Raw genomic sequence first — 18,047 nt, forward strand, 5'->3', positions numbered from 1 at the left:
GGTGTCCACCCACCACCACCCCACCCCAGTTATTAGAGAGCATCGTGGGAATTTGGACTTTCAAGCTTCCCAATTACCAGTGTGGAGAAGAATCTAACTCACACCTTGAATGCTGACTCCCACTTTAACTAACCTCATGACATTTAAGAAATTCTAGCGACAGAATTCCCACTGTAGGCCTCCCCCACTGCCATCCCAAACACTCCATCCAGGTGAAAAGCACCGAAGTCTCTGAATCCTCCCTCAGCTGGTGGACAAGTAAGACTGGGAATAACAGTTTTGAAAGGACCACGTGCCTGTGCTTACTGCTCCAAAGCTAGACCCAAAGGACTCTCTGCCTTGGTGACTGTCTTTGAACCCCTATTGAAAATATTCCAGTGGCTTCTCTCTGCCACCCTTCTCCCCCTCCCCACCCCCCGCCCCCCAGCCTCAGATGCTTTCCTGAAGTTGATCTTACCTGGAATGTAGGTATGTCAAGGAAGTGGGAAAAGAGGTAGAGAGAGAAGGGAGAAAACCTCAGGCACTATCTCCGATTTCCTCGACTCTCTAATCCAGGGCCCTGCTCAGAAACACGCCACATTTTAACGTTTATTAGAAAGAATAGGAGGCAGAGCTTCACGGGACCTGCATTCACGACCATCTGTATGAACCACAGGTCCGCAGTCCTGACCAATTCTGTTTGACACTAATGTTACTCTACATGAGTAGAGTTCAATGAGGGTTGATATGGGATGTGACAGAGTAAATCAGAATTAGATTAAAAACAAAAGTTTAGAAACCGATGCTACACTGCAGAGCAAATGGGAGTTGAAGGCCAAATTTCCCCTAACTGCCTTCAAGTCATTTTCCCTATTAAAGTCTTTGCCCGCCACCCCCCTGCTGGCAGTGCCACAATCCCATCAGAAAGAAGAGTGGAATGCACATAGGAAGGCCCAAGATATTCCTCTTTAGATACAATACCTATATATTTAATATACAGCAATTAACTTCTGGTCAGGAGTCTGCAGGCAGCAGGCTGCCCCAAGCAGATAGTGGGGGAGGGGCCTGGAGCTGGGACAAGCACAAAAGACAGGTCCCACAACAATGCCTGCTGTCAGCAGCTGAATTATTTTTATACAGGAATTTTTATCTCTATTGTACAAACAAGTACGTGTCTGTGCAGACTTGTTAAGCAATCCACTTGTATGTAGAATAAGATTTTTTTTTCTTTCTTGCTACCAGTCACACAGCTCCAAGATCAGAAGAAATACATAGTCTTTGAAGCTGCTCAAATGTTTTAGTTAAAAGGACAGCAGTTGTTTTCAAAGATCCAAGAGTATCTTTATCAGAATTAAATTTTTCCTTATTGATTTTTTTCTCCTTAACATAACAAAAACATAACATGAGAAGGTTAAGATTTATTATTAAAATTTTTCTCAGCCTTTAAATCATTCTTCAGTAGCCAATGTTCACTTTTAAATGTAAAAGAATAATTTTTTTTAATCTTAGGATGGGATAGAGTAGGAGAGAAAAACTCATGAGATTTAAATTTTAACACTGTTAGGGCATTGTTTTAACTATGAACTCAAAGATAGGGGTGGGGGCAAAATGGGCAGTAAATGGCTTATTGCAAGTTGCTCCTAAATGTAAATAAATCATGACATCATGGTATCCCCTGAGTCAGTAGGAGGAAATGCTTCAGATATTTTTTGTGACCCAAAGAGAAACTCCATATTTGAAACCTAAAAAGCAGATATGGGACATAGTGCCTCATGCTGCAGCTAAGGCAGGAATCCAAGCTACACTTGATTTTCCTAAAAATTGACAGATGTGATTTTTTTTCTGCACTTCTTTATGCATCATTACATATCAAGAAAATGAACAACTGATGAATATAAATGTAAATGCCCCGATGCTTAGCAGGAGGTTTCCCCATTTTTTTAAAGAAAATTCCAAAATAAACTAGAAAGCAGAGAAAGAAGGGGAACACCACAGCACCTGTGTTCTTTCTGAAAGCACCTCTGCAGGTTTCACAATAATTCCATTCTTCATTTTAATGGGAATTTTTAAACCAATGGACTCACCTCTATCTAAAACTGAGATCAAATTGTAGGTGTAATTGTTCATCACTCATGCTAACAACAGCAAAGACACAAACAGAAACTCATTGTGAGTGACCACAGGTCCCCAGGTATCCCCTTCATCAATAGGCCTGCTCCAGGTCCCCACTGGGAATTCCCTGGCGGGCCAATTCAATTCTGAGTAACATGCTGCCAACCCTATCTGGAAAAGTGGAAAAGGGTGTGCACAGCGTCTTCTCGCCTCTTTTACAGGAAGTTTAAACCTGATCATCTCAACTTTAGTGGCTATAATTTGTTGTCTAGAGTTCCAAGAACTTGGTCTTTTATCTATCTAAAGAGATCAAAAAGAAAAAAGGAAGGCAGAGAGTGAGCAAGCTGTGGCCTGGCCTAGCCCCTAGCGAGGCTCTAGCTCAGAGCAGTAACCTGTGCAGGTAAGCCTTCCAGCGGCATTGCATCAGACCGGCTCACATCAGTCTCCAGGGTGAATGGAGAGGTGAAACACTCTGGTGCCCTGTCTGCAAACTCCTCATTCTCCAGTTCTTGGCAGCTTATTTTTCCAAGTGTTTTGTTTCAGGAAACGTGTGTATTTTTCTTTGTACATTTTGTGGATTTCCCACAACTGGCTCTGACAGCTGTTGATTCTGTTAAATGAACACATTATAAAAATCCTCTTTAAAACCTCAAGCAACAGTGGACTTAAAAATAATGGCAAAATATTTTAATGGAGTTCCAGTTGAGAGTTGGTTTAAAAAAAAAAATACAAGTGAAAGTACAGAAGTCCTTTAAGTCAGAGCTAGATTTAAACTGAATGTATGAGCACGTGTGCATGTGTGCGTATGTGTGCGTGTGTTTAATGGGGAAAGAGGGGTGTTGCAAATCACCACAAATATTTACACTGTACTCCCTTTGTTCAAATCACATACTTTTAACAGGAAAAGCTGGAACTGTGGCTATTTAAAATTTTAAATATTCAAACGCCTGTAATTAACCATATGAAACAAATTATGTCGCTTTTCTCCATACCAGCACATGCAAAGAAATTCGGGTGGGGGACTGGGAGGTGGCAGAGTCGGGGAGACAACTCCAAGAGGAGGCAAGGATGATGTTTTCATTTTGCTCTAGATCAAAGGAGAACAAGAATGGAAACTGTGGCAGAGCCAGCATTTTTACATCGCTGTCTTTCACACTGGGCTATCTAAGTTTACACAATTCCCCAGACTGGCTGCATATTAAGCTTGCTGTGTACAGCTTTATTATGGTGCGCTGGTGGAAGAAGCATTAATATTCCAGCTCCGCAACTGACAGGGCATTTACATGCGCCCATCTGAGCGGCACCTGAGAGATCTTCCAAGGTGCAGTAGCTGTGCGCCTATTGTAAAGGCAAATGAAGCTCACCTATTCCCTGCTGGGGTCAGAAGTGACCTCACCACCCCCCAAGCCTCAAATCCTTCCCTTGCCAACCTAACTCGATGCCATCGCAGAATGACGAATGAGCTCAGAAATAGACCCTAAGTTACTAACCCTGCTAAGAACAGCAAAAGCCATTGCTGAAATGTTTTAAAAATGCATAGGGAGTGCAGCTGGCCAGTAAAAAGCAGAGAGACAAATTCCAGTGAACCCAATATGGAATACGTTACATTCTAAAACTGATTAGAAATCCAGTCTGATGTTTACTGGCTTCAAATTGAGTTTGGCATCAAGCATACTGGCTTTCATAATGCTGGCATTTTTTTATTATTATTATTTTAAATCTGCCTTTGGTTCCTAGGAGCACATGTGGAGAGCTAAAGCATTCTTATTTGTCAGGTTACATTTCCTAGAAATTAAGTTAGTGACACAAAATGACTCTAGTAGCAGTAATGTGGTCCATGCTCAAATTAATTAGGTCATTTTTGTAAAACCTACACGACAAATTACAAAGGTAAATTTACTGATATTGGCCAGAGCTCTATCCCCTGGAAGGAAAGGGGAGAAGCATTTTAAGGACTTATTTACCTGGGTAGGAGGAGAGAACAGGGAAGGGAGAGAGACAATGGCCAATTTCCCATTGGTATTACAAATAAAAATACTAGTCATTATCCATTAAATTATATAGTCTGAATATATTTTATGAATTTATTAATGTCTTCCAAATTGACACATAAAATAAAAACCCGCTTGATTTGAGATAGTGTTAAAAATGGACCCTAAGTTTAAATTTTTTTTTTAATCCTTGTAATAATAACACTGCTGACATAACCATGACCCAAATGAAATCTGAACAAGCAGAAAGGTACTAAAGATCCTTGGTGATTAAATCTCGTGCTAAAAAAGTGGCAAGGTGCCAGGCTGGGTCCGATTTGATGCTAAGTGCCTTTTATTGCACAAAGCTGGTACTACTGTATGTAAAAACAGACTTGGGCTTGGGGTAAATTTTGTCAAATGATTTCTTTGTGCAATAAAGGGTGTGAACAGACCAACCAGAGTAGATTAAATTAACAACGAGTGACGCAATCTTGGTGCATCGCCCTAACTGTGCTACTTCAGTTAAATTTCACATTTTCTCCCAGACGAAAGCCAAAACTTTCTTCCTTTCTCACTGACTAGTGTGCAAGGCCACCACTCACCTATTCTTCTTTTTGAAACACTTTCGCTAAGAAATCACAAAATTCTGAAAAATGCCTCCTTAGGTTTTGCACATCTGCTATATATTCCTGTCCCTGTCCCCCACATTAGCCAAACTGAGACAGCAGTATGAAATGATGATTTTCCAGGATTCTACAATGTGCCATTAATATGCATCCAACGCACCTCTTCCCTGAGCTTAAGGTTTGCTGTTCTAACTCTGCCTGCACATGTCTAGACCCAGTTGCATTTTCCAACCCATGGGCAGCTCCACAATTAAATGCCACACTCACCAGGAGGAAGGTGTGCAAAGCAGATTTCAGATCCTTTAAAAGTAAAAGGCTCAACTTGCAACAAAACTAGAAATGGCGTGATTTGAGAAATTACAGTACTGTTTTTTTTTTTAAGCCTTCATAGAATAAACACAGAGAATGGGAGGGAAACTTCCCCCCTGCTCCTGTTCTTGAAGTGAATACATATTTGTGTTTCCAATAAAAGGCCATTTTTACATTAACTGTCTGTAACAGCAGGAGACAGAAAAACTAACACAATCTCCACATCACACACAGGACGATCTTCATATCACGTGGCCCTGTTCTCAAAACTAGTATTTATAAAAGACAACTAGGAAAATGCACAATGCATCTTTTCTGTGTCACCAAAAGGGTGACACAGAACTTTGGGATCTTTGGGATCTTCCACATTTTAGATTTTTTTTCTTTTTGGCTTGCCCAAGTAAATTTAGCAGCCATGCGGGCCACTGTGTTTAATTAAGCTTTCAAAAGTCCTCTGACAATGCCAACAATTGTAAGACACTTCTGCGGCTCAATCATGCAATCGCTGTGACAGTTCTATTTACAATTTGTCTTAGAAAGAGTTTCTCTGACATTGTACTTTGACAAAACATCCAAGCTGCCAGTTCACAACCTTTCTCTGTCTTATTTACAAATACATCTTGTATATAGGACTCCCAGTCTCATGAACATGAGCCTTTGGGTAATGGCCTCGCAAACATGGGCTCCCAGTGAAAATCCTAGGTATTTATTAAGAAACAATATTCTTTATTCTCTGGGTGTGAAGGTTAAATAAAATGTTCACCAGTATACTGGGGATTTTTTTGTTTGCTTGTCATTTTTTGTAGCTGCCACACTAAAAATTCACTTTAGAAGTCAGTGGTTTTTATTCAGAATCACACAAATAAAGAGAAATGAAAAATAGGTTATAATAGGATACTATAATTTATAGTCTCATTTACAATTATATCATAAAGTACATCCTCCAGTTCAGTCTGAGATAGGAAAAGAATTCAAATGGGTACAAAAAGAAAAGGCAAGTTGAGTTTTTAAATTCTGAAAAGCATGAGTATGTTATACTTGATTTACCTTTAAGTAACATGTTTATATATTTCTGGATTGAACTGGTACTTTTCCTTCCACAGAGCTTCTGCCTTACATATTATTATCTAGGTATGAGGTGTATTGTCTAGGCAAATAATTTTTAAATACCCTGATATCAATGCCTATGTTCTTGATTTTAAAGAGAAAAAATGTTAGCTAGCAACAGACTGCTTGACAGTTCACAGGACTCATCATATTTTCTGCCACTCTCTCAAAAAGCTAACTTTATGACAGCTCAACCCTAATTTAAAGATTTCTATGTGCAATAAGCCAAAACCTCAAAGCTGACACTGTGGGATAATATTTTTTGGCCTTTTCTATAAGTGAACAGCAGTTCCACAGTCACTAATCTTCAATGAATACTTGCCCCCCTCATAAAACATGAGACTAGGAAACAAAACCAAACCCCAATTAAAAGTCCTGACTGCCAGTCAAAGACTGCTGATATCCAATAGTGGATATTTGACACACACACTGATGAACTGGGCCCTGCACAGTACAACCTGCTGGTTTCCAGTTAAATTAACACTACTTCAGGGGTCTCAGTGGATCATAATCCCACAATCTTGAATATTTGAATAAAATGAAAAAAAACAACCTGAACAACATACAAGTGTACATTCAACCTGGTAAAAATTATCCTCACTAAAAAATACTCGGCTTTGAGAGGTCTATGTACAGCCAAAACGCATGGCATCTTACTGAAGATTTAAAGAACTCCACTCAACCTCCTGTGTGAAAGCCCAAACTCTAAGCTTTATTTATCTCAGGAAGAAGATCTGTCGCTGTTTGATTCCAGCTTCCTGCCTATAAGATAGCACAGAGCACACAGTAAGCTCGTATCCAACTTACACCACTTTAATAAAGCCTTTCCTACACAGCACATTTAAATAACTACCTTTTATACAGTTGCTAAACATATTCTTCTAGAGATTCATCAATATATCTCTTTCCTAATACAGAGCATTGCTTCTCATTTTTGTGTGTGACACAATTCAAATATCTACTGAATGATTACTCTTATTGTTTCCTTCCTCACCATAAAAAGAAAAGCAGACTTGGAATGGTGAAGATGCACTTGAGAGAAATGGGCTGCGAGTACACAGCCGTCTTCCAGAACTTCACTTCAGAGGCACCTGAGAGCCAGGGCATCTTAATTTACGTGCAATGGCAGAATGTTAATTTCACCATAGGAAACTCTTAATTCATTACCGTGAATTATGAGAAGTCGTGATTCTAGTTACTGACATCTCGCTTTGAGATGTGACCACGCTATTTATGTTCAGCCAATTCCAGGGTGGGAACAGGTGATTAAACACAATGAAAGGAATCAAGACTTTGTAATTATTCGTGCATGAAAGGTTTACCTCACCTGGGTCGCAGCACTGGTGCACCCACTGAATATCTTAGATAGCTTAGGTAGCTTTTCATCTCAGCGAAATTGCTTAGCATTAGCCCTATAAAATATATCTTAAATGTGCTTTTTGTGTGGAGGGGGTCCTTCTTTGAGCTCTCTTACAGTACTACTCCTTAAAAAAAAAAAAAAAAAGAATCTTTATGACCACCAGAGAATTCAGGAAAATCTCATCTTTCCCTACATAGATTTACAACTGTGACAGTGAAAAGCCTTCACTATAGGGCCTCCCCCCACCAGCTTTTAGATTTCTCCAGTAAGTACAGAGGGACAGAATGTTCAAGCTGGTTAATCGGAGACTGAATAACCTACTTGGGACCTCAGTAAAAAGTGGTTTTAATTCTTGCTTGACAGACACTGTGTTTTGTCTTTTTAAACGAGCGGCTCGATATGTAAATACGATGTTACATCACGCAAGTGTTACTCCATATTTGGAGATTTAGAAAGGCTTTGGATCTCCGAAGACCAAATCTCCTTCCGCTTGCTCTAGCTTCATTAATCATGCCTTACACTTCTGTACATTTTCCTTCCAGTCACAAGGCAGCACATGGAAATGGTCACCACCATATCCTACCGGGGGTTGGGGGAACAGATAAAATTGTAACCTGCATGGCATATAAGCTACATGGGATGGATTCAAGAAAACAGTTTGTAAACACAGCTTCCCTGGCAGCAGCTTTCTTGTTTTACTAAAGGTAAAGTATCTGGGTGCTATTGCAGGAAGCATTAAAAAAGAAAGAAAATGCCACATTTGATTTTAATGAGCAAATTCCAGAGAGGGGAGGAGAAATGATACAACATTTAATCCCCTGTGGACCACTGACCCACTACAGTTCAACTTTCTGGTCAAACTCAGTCGGAGGGACAAGTTCCAGGGCATCAACTGATTCTATGCACTACCCTTCCTAAATCTAAACAAACCTTCTGCCTGTTGGGGGCAGGGGCAAGGGAAGTAGAGAAAGTGATTCGGACATGCCGGTTTTGTCACTACAGAATCCGCATTCACTTCATCTTGTACGTTAAATCATTGTTGTTTCATTTATTAAAATGTTTTAAGAGTCACTATATAGTGTTGTTGATTATCATTCAGAGTAGGGATTTAAGTCCCTCTGTAGTGGTTAATTCCTTTCCCTTGTGCTGCTGAGAAACCCATACCTCTAGCTACCTTTCTGCTAAAATTAACCAGAGGAAGCAAGGCTGTTGAATGTGTATATGTATTTTTCCAAGAGAATTTTAACATTGTGTTACAGCAGAAACAGTGAAGTCTGGACTGGACATTTGTAAGGGTGACATGTGGTTGTATAAACCACAAACAAAATCAAGATACATCTGTCAAAACCACATCAGAGACAAGAGAGAGCACAAAGAAGCATTTATCATTTAGCTGAGGAGGCAGGCTGCAAGGAGCAGCCGTTCCTGTCAAACCAACCTTTTGAAATTTCCAACATGCCCTTAAACTTTTCGAGTAAGCATGTCTGTGCGCTTCAGCAACTGCCCTCTCTACTCTGGCCTGGCCAGTTGAAAATGGCATCTTAAAGTCAAGGTCACGGTGTCATCCCACCACGGGGCTGTGTTTAATTACAGCCCCATACGGGCTGACAGCCAATATGGATCCAAGGCTAGCCCCGAAGCTCAGTTAACTCTTTCCAGTCCCTCCAAAATGCCCCTCCAGCCCACCGAACGTCACGGAAGCCTCGAGAACAAACTGCACCACTAGGGAAGCCTGATCAGGTATTCTGACCCAAACATGTTACTGGCCGAACTACAAATGCCCATATAGCCCCTCTGCCTCTGACTTATCACCAGGGTTGGAAATGGGCCTTGGAAACTGGGCTAGGTGTAGTAAGGCTTGACACTTCAAAATGAGGAGGAGAGAGAAAAGGAAAGAAATTCAGAATCAGTAGATCCAGAGAGAGGGTATCAGGTGTGTGTAACCTATCCTGCCTACATCTGACTCAAGTGAAGTGGGAAATATTTATTTTTGTGTGTTCTGGACATAAGCCATAGGAATGATTACTTGAACGTTACAGGGCTGTCATGGACTGTCACATGGAGAAACACAGAAAGCACTTCACCACTCCTTAGTGCATGGCTACAGTGCCTCTGAAAATGAAAAGAAAACATGCAAACAGCTTTTCTCCTTGCTTCTCATTTACCTGCTATGTGTTCCTGTTTGGGGCAAATTCCTCTAGATGACGTTGATAAACAATCGTCATCCTCTGGCGTGACCTGGATGCCAACCTCCACGGGATTGGATGCTTTTTTCATCTCGATTGGTGAAGGGGAAGGTGGCTTATCCACAGCTTTTTCTAAGCAGAGGCTGCCATTGCATTGTTTCCGTTTGTGCTCGATAAAAATGAGAATGTCCCCCAACGGGAAGTTCATCTGGCACTGCCCACACGTGAGGAGGTCGTGGTCCCCTTCTGGGGCTCCCAAAGGTCCGTGGTCCGGTTCATCATCTGTAAGAATGGCTTCAAGAGGCTCGGCTGTGGTTGAAGAAACAAAAGCACAATTATTAGAGGGCCAGAAGGGAGAGGAAAGGGGGAAATACATTCTCAACCCCATCCCACCCCAGCACATTATGTAAAGGGTTTCTAGGCTCCTCCATTTAAGTTTCAGAAAAACATGTGAGCACCTGAAACATACACGGGTGTGGAAACTGACAACAAGAAAGCAAATTTATCATAGAGGTAAACCATCATATAGTTAAAGAAAACTGCCTGACCTGCATACTACCATGGAGAACTACACACACATATATACATAACACACGCACACACACAACAGTGTCCGGTTTGTAAGTTTAGAAAGAATGTGACTGTTATTTAAATAGTTAGCACAGAAACATAACGTAAGCCTAAATAATAACCACCCCCAAAGAACTGGTAAAAACATGGATTGAAACCAAATTTGTTTCTTTTTTCCTATACAGTAAGTTGTCTATTGTGCCCAAGAATAAAAGGAGAGGTGAATAAACACACACACACATCCTCTTTGTGTGTGAACATATACACTCAAAATATACAGAGATATGGCTTCATAAATTAGAAAGCTACTACATCACACAGAAAACGTGCCGTATTTACACTGCCGTGATAAGAAAAAGATTGCATTCACCTGTGAAACGGATCTAAATAATAATCATAAAGCAGTATAACCCACACTGCCAAAAACCTTTCTGATCTCACTCTCAGCAGTGCCACAAAATCAAACAAATACCAAATTCACTGGCAATTCTTCTCAGACACGTTAGCTAAATGGGATACTTTTGAGTACTTAAGAAAATAAGCCAATTAGTCATTTTTTCATTCTGAAGAAAGGAATGCCTAAAATATTCTAAACATGTTTGTACTTGGTGGCCCCCATCACATAAAAATCAGAATGGTCAAGCAAACGCCACATTTCAGATCAAGGCTGAGAAGTCTTTTCTTAAGACTTGAAATACTTTGTCTAATGTTGTCAAAGTTGACTAATTTTCTGAATGAGCTCCAAAATGCTTCATTATGGGACTATTTCTGTACACATGATCACCAGTGGATGGTACAACAAGGTAGATATGTCTTTCATTCCTGTTTCTTTAAATTAAAAAAAAAAAAACAACTTTGCACCAAAATACTCAAGCATGTATCTGAACAGCTTCTATCATTTTTTAAACTTCCAAAGGGGAAATGAGAGTAAGCCTCTGTTCCTGAAACCTTACGCTTACTTACTCCATCACCAAAAAAAAAATTTACAAAACACAGAATACATCCAGGATGCTGCCAGTTAATAAAACTGAAGCAGAAAATGTACAAGTCTTAAACAGTTAATCAGTCTGACCTTCTTTAGCAAGCTGCCAATTTCACATTTAATGAACTTAAAGCCACAGAGAATCAAAAAATAGATTTTAATTTGAGTGTAGAATATTGGAACAGATTTTGATAAAGTGCAAAAATCCAGTGAACTCAGGTTAAATTTATTTCAACCCTACCCAGGCTGAATACTGAGGGGGAAGATCTGGAGTAACTCCCAGATGTGCTGGGTGAAATAATATTGAGAGAGCCCTGTCTAGCTGCACCTGTGCTCAACTAGGACATGTCATAATTTCTAGCCTCTGGTACTCCTCCTAATTTAACATAAGGTCACCACAGGAATATGAAGGTTATATTCCTACTAATAAAGACAGAAAAGTAAGCACTTGCATTTCTTTGCCCAACATACTGACCGAAAGATAGATACACATGCATACTTTCCAAATAAAAGGAGACAAACAGAAGTGCTTTTGCATTATGCGTCTATGTCATCTTTCCCCTGCTTGCTTTCATTGTGACAAGGGAGGAACTGAATAAGGAAGTTATTCGCCAAGATTCCTCCTATTTGAATTAAGGATTTTAAGTACACATTAACAAATGTGGCTTTTTTGGTTGTTGTTCAGCATTAACTGCAAGTTCAGAGGTTTACAGATTGAAGAAAGACTGAGGAGAAATACCTCATTTTTTAAAAGTTAGCAGTACATAGAACCTTGGGGAAAAAAAAAAAACATTTTTTTAAACTCCATCGTTAGGATTTGTTCTTTATCCCCAAGCCCTGACACATTTCTGAAACTGGAAATATTATTTGGGAGCAAAAGAAGATACTCTCGTAGGTATCAAACAGTTAAAGGTAACGCGGTACAAAACAGACTTGGTTAAAGTCTTCTAAATGTAGTGACTGAACTGATTTACAATCAAAACCAGGAAATGAAGTGGTAATTCAGAGGTTGCTGATTACACCTCCACATTTCACCTAATTAATTTTATAGGAGGCAAAGTTCTTGAAAATAACAAGATGATCAAATGTACAGATATAAAACCTATAACCTCAACATTTTCTATGCTCTTAACGTAAATTATTGCTAATTAACAAGAATTATATCCTAATGTATGAAATACCTTTAACATCAGGCTCTCTACTAAACATTTGGCTGGTGATGTTCAGAGAAATACCAAAATGTGTTCTTATCGTTGCTGCTACATTATTAAAAATCAGACGAAGTGAGGCACAAAGAAAATATGAAAATACAATTCTCTTGGTGTAATCTACTGATTTGCATTGACATCTTTTCTCAGTGGCAATCAACATTTCCTTTCTGGGCTCTGATAATTTCTCTGTATTTTAATGCAAATTCCCCTTTCCCTAAAAACATTCCTAACCTCAGCCATTTTACCCCCTCCCTCAATTCAATTCCATCCTCCTTCACCCCCACAAAACCGGCGTTTCTAAGCTCCGGCCTAAGCGCTGGCTACAAAGCAGGGAGTCCAGGATTGAAGTGGAAGGGAGTGGGCAAATAATCATAATAATTAGCCGTGAATTCTCTACAAGGGGAAAAAGAAATACAAAATAAAATGCTTCTGCGTTCAAACAGCAAGACTGACTGAAACGTCTCAATGCCCCAGCCGCTGAACTGAGATCTCTTTCCTCTCTCAGCAGTTGCAAAGGAATAAATTAAAAAAAAAAAAAAAAAAAAAAGCCTTATAAGAAACGTAGGGAAGGAGCAAGAGAAACAAGGGCTGCTGGGGAGGGGGAGGGGGAAAGGCGCTCTGCCTTCAAGTTTGCTTTCCAAGTCCTTCTCTTTGATTGTCTTAACAGGGTAAGGAAGCACACCGAGACTGAAATGCGGAGAGAAAAAGCAAAAAAAACAAAAGCGAAGGCAGGGGCGACAGGCCCGGGGCAGGGGGCTCGGCGGGGGTGGGCTCCGAGGAAAGTGAAGTTGGGCGCGGGGACTCTGAGGCACAAAGCGAGTAGCGTGCTGTCCGCAGGCTCCGGCCGCGCTCGCTGCGAACACGTGCAGCGGCGGCCGCGGGGCCGCGGGGCCCGGAGCCGGGAGTCGGGGGCTGGGGGCTGGGGGCGGGAGGCGGCGGGCAGCCCCGGGGCCCGACTGCTGCCTCCACGCCGGTCCTGCCCGGCCGCGGGGTGACGACGGTTCCCCAGGCCCACCAGGTGGAGACACGGGAAGTGAGGCTTGGAAAACTCGGCAGGTTACCCTGGCGCTGTCTCGGGATCACCGCACACACCTCAGGCGCGGGTCCTGAAATTCATTCTGTGTCCACAGGCTCACAGTTTTTACTTTGAGGGATCTCTGCAAATGCGTTTCTCCCGCAATCCCCGGCACCGGTGTGCACAGCGCGGCCGCGGCTGCGGTTATTCATTATTAATGACGCCGTTTGCCCGCATCATTATGATGATAACTATTACTATTGTTGTGATTTCGGGCTCGGAGGCGAGAGCTGCAGGAGGCGGGGGAGCTGGGGGGCGGGGGTGGGGGGGGTCGGGCTGCAGAGGCGCCCGGCAAGCCTGCCGCGGCCGCCTCGGTCCGCGCTTTGCACGGGGATGAGGGGGTGGGAGAAGTGAACCTGGAGACTAAGTGCAAACTTGCCGGATCCCGCTTTCGGCCTTGCCCCAAAGCCGGAGAGCGCGCACTCCTCTTTCCTCCCAACCAAAAACGCCTGCCCGAAAGAACGAAAACTGCACCCCGCTCCACTCCCTGTGCACTGGGGAGTCGGCCGCGCGCCCGGACGCTTCTCCGCAGCCCTGGCCAGAACCATTTTTAAAGTCAAAACGAAGAACAAAGACAGAAGGGGTGATGGGGTGGGGGGGAGAGAAAGGGAATTCTGCCTAACCGTCCGTTTCCCCCACCCCCACCCTCGCAAAGCTCTTCCCTCCGGGTCGAGAAATGCAGAGGGGGGTGGGGGAGGAGGCCCTGGTACAGGTTCAAGTTCGCTGAGCTTTCTTGATCTTGTTCTGCCTCCTAGCGACCGAACGGCTCATTCAGCCCTAGAAGCGGGGGATGGGGGCAGGGGGGAGGGAAAGGGGGTCCTGAACACTAGAATGGCTCCCGCCCCCTCTGCGTACCCAGAAAATTAGAAAGGAGCGACCACCGCACCCACTTTAAACTGGCCCCTTAACCCAAAACCCGCCCTGAGACTCGGGGATTCCAAGGGGATAACCCACCCAGCCTGGAGCCTCGGGATGGGCCTGGGGAGAGTGGGGGACGTGGGAGCAGCCTGGACTGCACGCCACAGTCCGTCCTTTGAGCCCCCAGTGCATCCTTCCGAAGAAGGGCCCGGCTTTCCCGAGTGCTGCGAACACTGCCCTTCCTTCCCGCCGGTACCTGGCCGGGCTGTAACTTCACACCGCCGCGCGCCGCGTCTGCTCCGCATCCGGCGCGGTCGGGGGAGTGGGGGCGGGGGAGAGCGATGAGGGAGGGATGCGCGGGGGTGGGGAGAGGGAGGGCCCCGCAACGTGCCCGGGCGGGGGAGCTTTCGAAGTGTATGACAAGTTCCAGGACCCAGTGAAAAATTCAATTCCCTACGCGCACCCCCCCCACACACACACACACCTTTAAAACATACAGAACTGGATATGGGGTGGTCCTTTAAAATTGCAGCAAAAATTAAAATAAGGGTCATGAATGAGGTGGGGGAGGGAAGTGGGCCCTCTCACGCCTTTCTTTCCTTTGCAGCCAAACTTTCCTTAGCGCCCACCGCCTGCCTTTCCAGGCGCATTCTGTTAGCCAGGAGACAGCCACCCACTTAACCACCCCACCTCCCTTATACAGACTCAGAAGGGCCCCCAGATCCAGCCAGGCCCGAGGTAGAGAGCAAGAACTCAAGGGAGGGATGCTTGGAGTCCCGGGGTCGAACACTCCCCAAAAGCATACTCGAACCAACTACTCCCCTACCGCCTACCCCCCCACGCCCCGCCCCCCACCCCCACCTAGCTTGGCCGAGCTCGGGAGCTGAGGGTTATATGCTTGTCCCTGTGGGAGGGGGGCAGGGAAGGCACGTGGTGATCTCCCTGCCGCCCCGAGCTGGGGGCAAGATGCGTCGCGGGTAGGGGACGGACAGGACTCGCTTTTAGGGTTGCTTTGCAAAATAAAAATGCTTTGCAAAGATGAGTTTCTCCCCAACCGATTTCGCAGTAGGGTTGGCCAAGAGGAGGTCTGGGCATTGTACTAGGGGGCCAGAGAGGATCCTGGACCCGCTGGCGCTGAGTCGCTGCACCGCCTGCCGCTGGGCCAGCGGGCTGGCGGCGGGCGCCGGGTGGGCGATCCCGGGCGGGGCGGGGGCGCGGCGAGGCCGGGCGAGGCCCCGGCGAGGCCCGGCCGCAGCCGCCGCCCGCTCCCGGCCTGCCGCTCCGCGCTCGGTCCTCTGTCTGTTTGTTGGCAGGAGGCTCCCGCACACGCGGTGCTTGTAAACATTCAGACACGAGATTTTTCCCAATCAAAATCCACTTCCACTTTTTTTGAAAATCTTCCAAAAAATAGTAAGAGGAGGGAGTTCCTCGCTCCCTCTCTGTGCCGCCGGCGCTCTAAGTTTGCAACTAAAGAGGTTTTGGTGAAGGGGGTAATTGTATTTTTCCCCTCTATTAGAGATTGTGAGATATTTGTAGGGGGGGGGGCGCGGTGGGGGAGTCAAAGAGGAGAGCGTTGCTGCAAACGGCTGGCGGAGCGTTTGGCGTCTGTCTGGGGGCAAAAAAAAAAAAATGTTGCCTTGTTTTATTTTATGTTTTTTATTTTATTTTCACCTATTTTCGCCGCCGCTAAGGTTCGGCCGGGAGGGGCCGGCAGCGGCAACCCGGGCGGCAGCAGCCACAGCGCCCTCCCTCCCTCTTCGACTGGCCCCCGGCCCTCGCTCCTGCCCTTCGGCGGCGGCGGCGGCGGCGGCGGCGCGGGAGGGCAAGCGCGAGGAGCCGGCACAAAAGGCAGCGGGGCAAACACCCACCTCGGGCCGGAACAAAAGGCTGCAGCGCCGGCCGCGGCTCCGGTCCTTCCCGGGCGCCCAAGCTCTCCCGGGCGCCGCGGCCCCTCTCCAGACTCGGCGGACTCAAGAGCGCCCGGGGCCCCCCTCCCACAATTCCACTTTCTCACTATTGTGGAGATGACTACTTTCCTCCCAGTGCACACTTGACCGTGAGCGCGCTGGTGTCCAAGGGCCAGTCTCACCTCTTTTCTCCCTGGGAATTGTTTTGGTTTTTTTTTGTTTTTTTTTTTGACTTGGGCTCCCCACCCCCCGTTTTTCTTCCTACGGTAAGTGGAAGTAACCCCCTTTCCCCTCAAGTTCCCTCCCTTAGGTTTGCACGAGAGTTGTTAGCATCCACAGCATTGTTCATTATTTTGCAAAATTGGAGGCGAAATCATTGCATTCCTTTCCGAAAAGCGAAATAAAGCAGAGGAAAGCAGGAAAGAGGAGGAGTCAAATTTTTGTAAAATTAAATAAAATTAAAAGATTCGTGCTATCCCAAAAGTGTACATTCGGCTACGATTCGGGATGGGATGAGGTTGGTCCCCCCCCCCCCCTTAATCTCTTTTATCCCGACTCTCGGAGGTTTTTCTCGTGAAAAAAAATTTTTTTAATGCATGCACACACCCCTCTCTCCCCCTTTCTCTTGCTTCTCGTCCTGCGCGCTCTCGTGATTATTAATAATTATTATTACTATTATTGGGTTACTTACGCGAGAATTCCCGTTTGCTTAAGTGCTGGGGTTTGCCTTGCTTGCGGCGAGACATGGTGGGCTGCGGGGCGGGCGGGAGGCGGCGGCGGCGGCAGCGGGCGGACGACGGCTCGGTTCACATCGGGAGAGCCGGGTTAGAAAGAAGGAGACTCCAGAGAAAATATCTTCATCAGTGCCTTTTGACATCCAAAATAAATTAGAAATAATACAAAGATGGCGCAGGGAAGATGAATTGTGGGAGAGCCGTCATGGCTTTTTTTTTTTTTTAACCAAAAAAAAAAAGAGAGAGAGAGAGGAGAGATAGAGGGGGAGAGAGAGAGAGAGAGATGAAAAAAATGGCAAAAGCCCCCCTGAGCTGCAAGTTCAAGTGCGGACGTGACGTCCCTGCGAACTTGAACGTCAGGAGTCTGGATGGACAGAGACACACAAAACATGGGCAGGGCGAGCAGGAGAGAAGGGGAGGAGGGAAGGGGAAGCTCACACCAATGGACACACATCAGGGGCTGGACATGAAAAAGAGACCAGGACAAGCCAATGGCCAGTGCGGGGCGGGGGAGGTGCCGGGCGGGGGGCTCCGCAGACGCCAGACGCGGCCCCCGTGGGAGGGGCGGGCGGAGGGGAGGGGGCGCTGGGGCCTCGGGCTCACCAGTGGCCGCAGCGAGTGCCGAGGCAGCGGCTTGGCGGGGAGAGAGGGAAGGGGCGGCGGGGGAGGGGAAGAGCCAGACGTGCCCCCTGCTCCCCCCAACCCCGGCACGCGGACCCTAAAATGAAAGATTATTTTAAATTAAAAAAAAAAAAAACAAAACAAGAGTGTCTGGAGGCCGCAGGGGCCGGGGAAGCGCGGGCGGAGGGAAGCCAGGTAGAGTTGCTCCCGGACACCCTCCTGCGTGCGCACACCCACTTCCCTTCTCCGCCGCGGCGGAGCTCGCGCCTCGTGTGCGGACGCCGGGGGCCGAAAGCCCAGAGCCGGCGGCTGCGCTCGGGAAACTTTGCTCGAGGAGAGGATGGCCAAGAAAAATCACCCGAAGTTGGGAGCTGAGACTCCAAGTTACAGCTACGCCGCGGGCGAGGGGAGGCGGGAAGGAGCGCCCGGCCAAGCAG

At 45.5% G+C, this 18,047-nt stretch overlaps 1 protein-coding gene across 14 annotated transcripts in view; it reads right to left on the reverse strand.

Moving 5' to 3' along the window:
* Positions 1 to 17,369, reverse strand: part of BCL11A (BCL11 transcription factor A) — a 101,540-nt gene extending 84,171 nt beyond the window's left edge. For 8 of the 14 annotated variants that reach the window (XM_059891379.1, XM_059891376.1, XM_059891382.1 and 5 more), the window contains exons 1-2: positions 16,947 to 17,369; positions 9,632 to 9,961 (exon numbers count right to left, since the gene is read on the reverse strand). In XM_059891379.1, coding sequence (XP_059747362.1) covers positions 9,632 to 9,961; positions 16,947 to 17,001 — 385 coding nt within the window. In that variant the 5' untranslated portion in view covers positions 17,002 to 17,369. Of the gene's footprint in view, positions 1 to 9,631; positions 9,962 to 14,604; positions 15,188 to 16,946 lie in introns of those variants that run through there. The other 6 variants (XM_059891375.1, XM_010809967.3, XM_059891378.1 and 3 more) reach the window with 6 other exon arrangements.
* Between the last annotated feature and the right edge of the window lie 678 nt (positions 17,370 to 18,047).

This window comes from Bos taurus, chromosome 11 (assembly GCF_002263795.3).
Source record: "Bos taurus isolate L1 Dominette 01449 registration number 42190680 breed Hereford chromosome 11, ARS-UCD2.0, whole genome shotgun sequence".
Lineage (NCBI taxonomy): Eukaryota > Metazoa > Chordata > Mammalia > Artiodactyla > Bovidae > Bos > Bos taurus.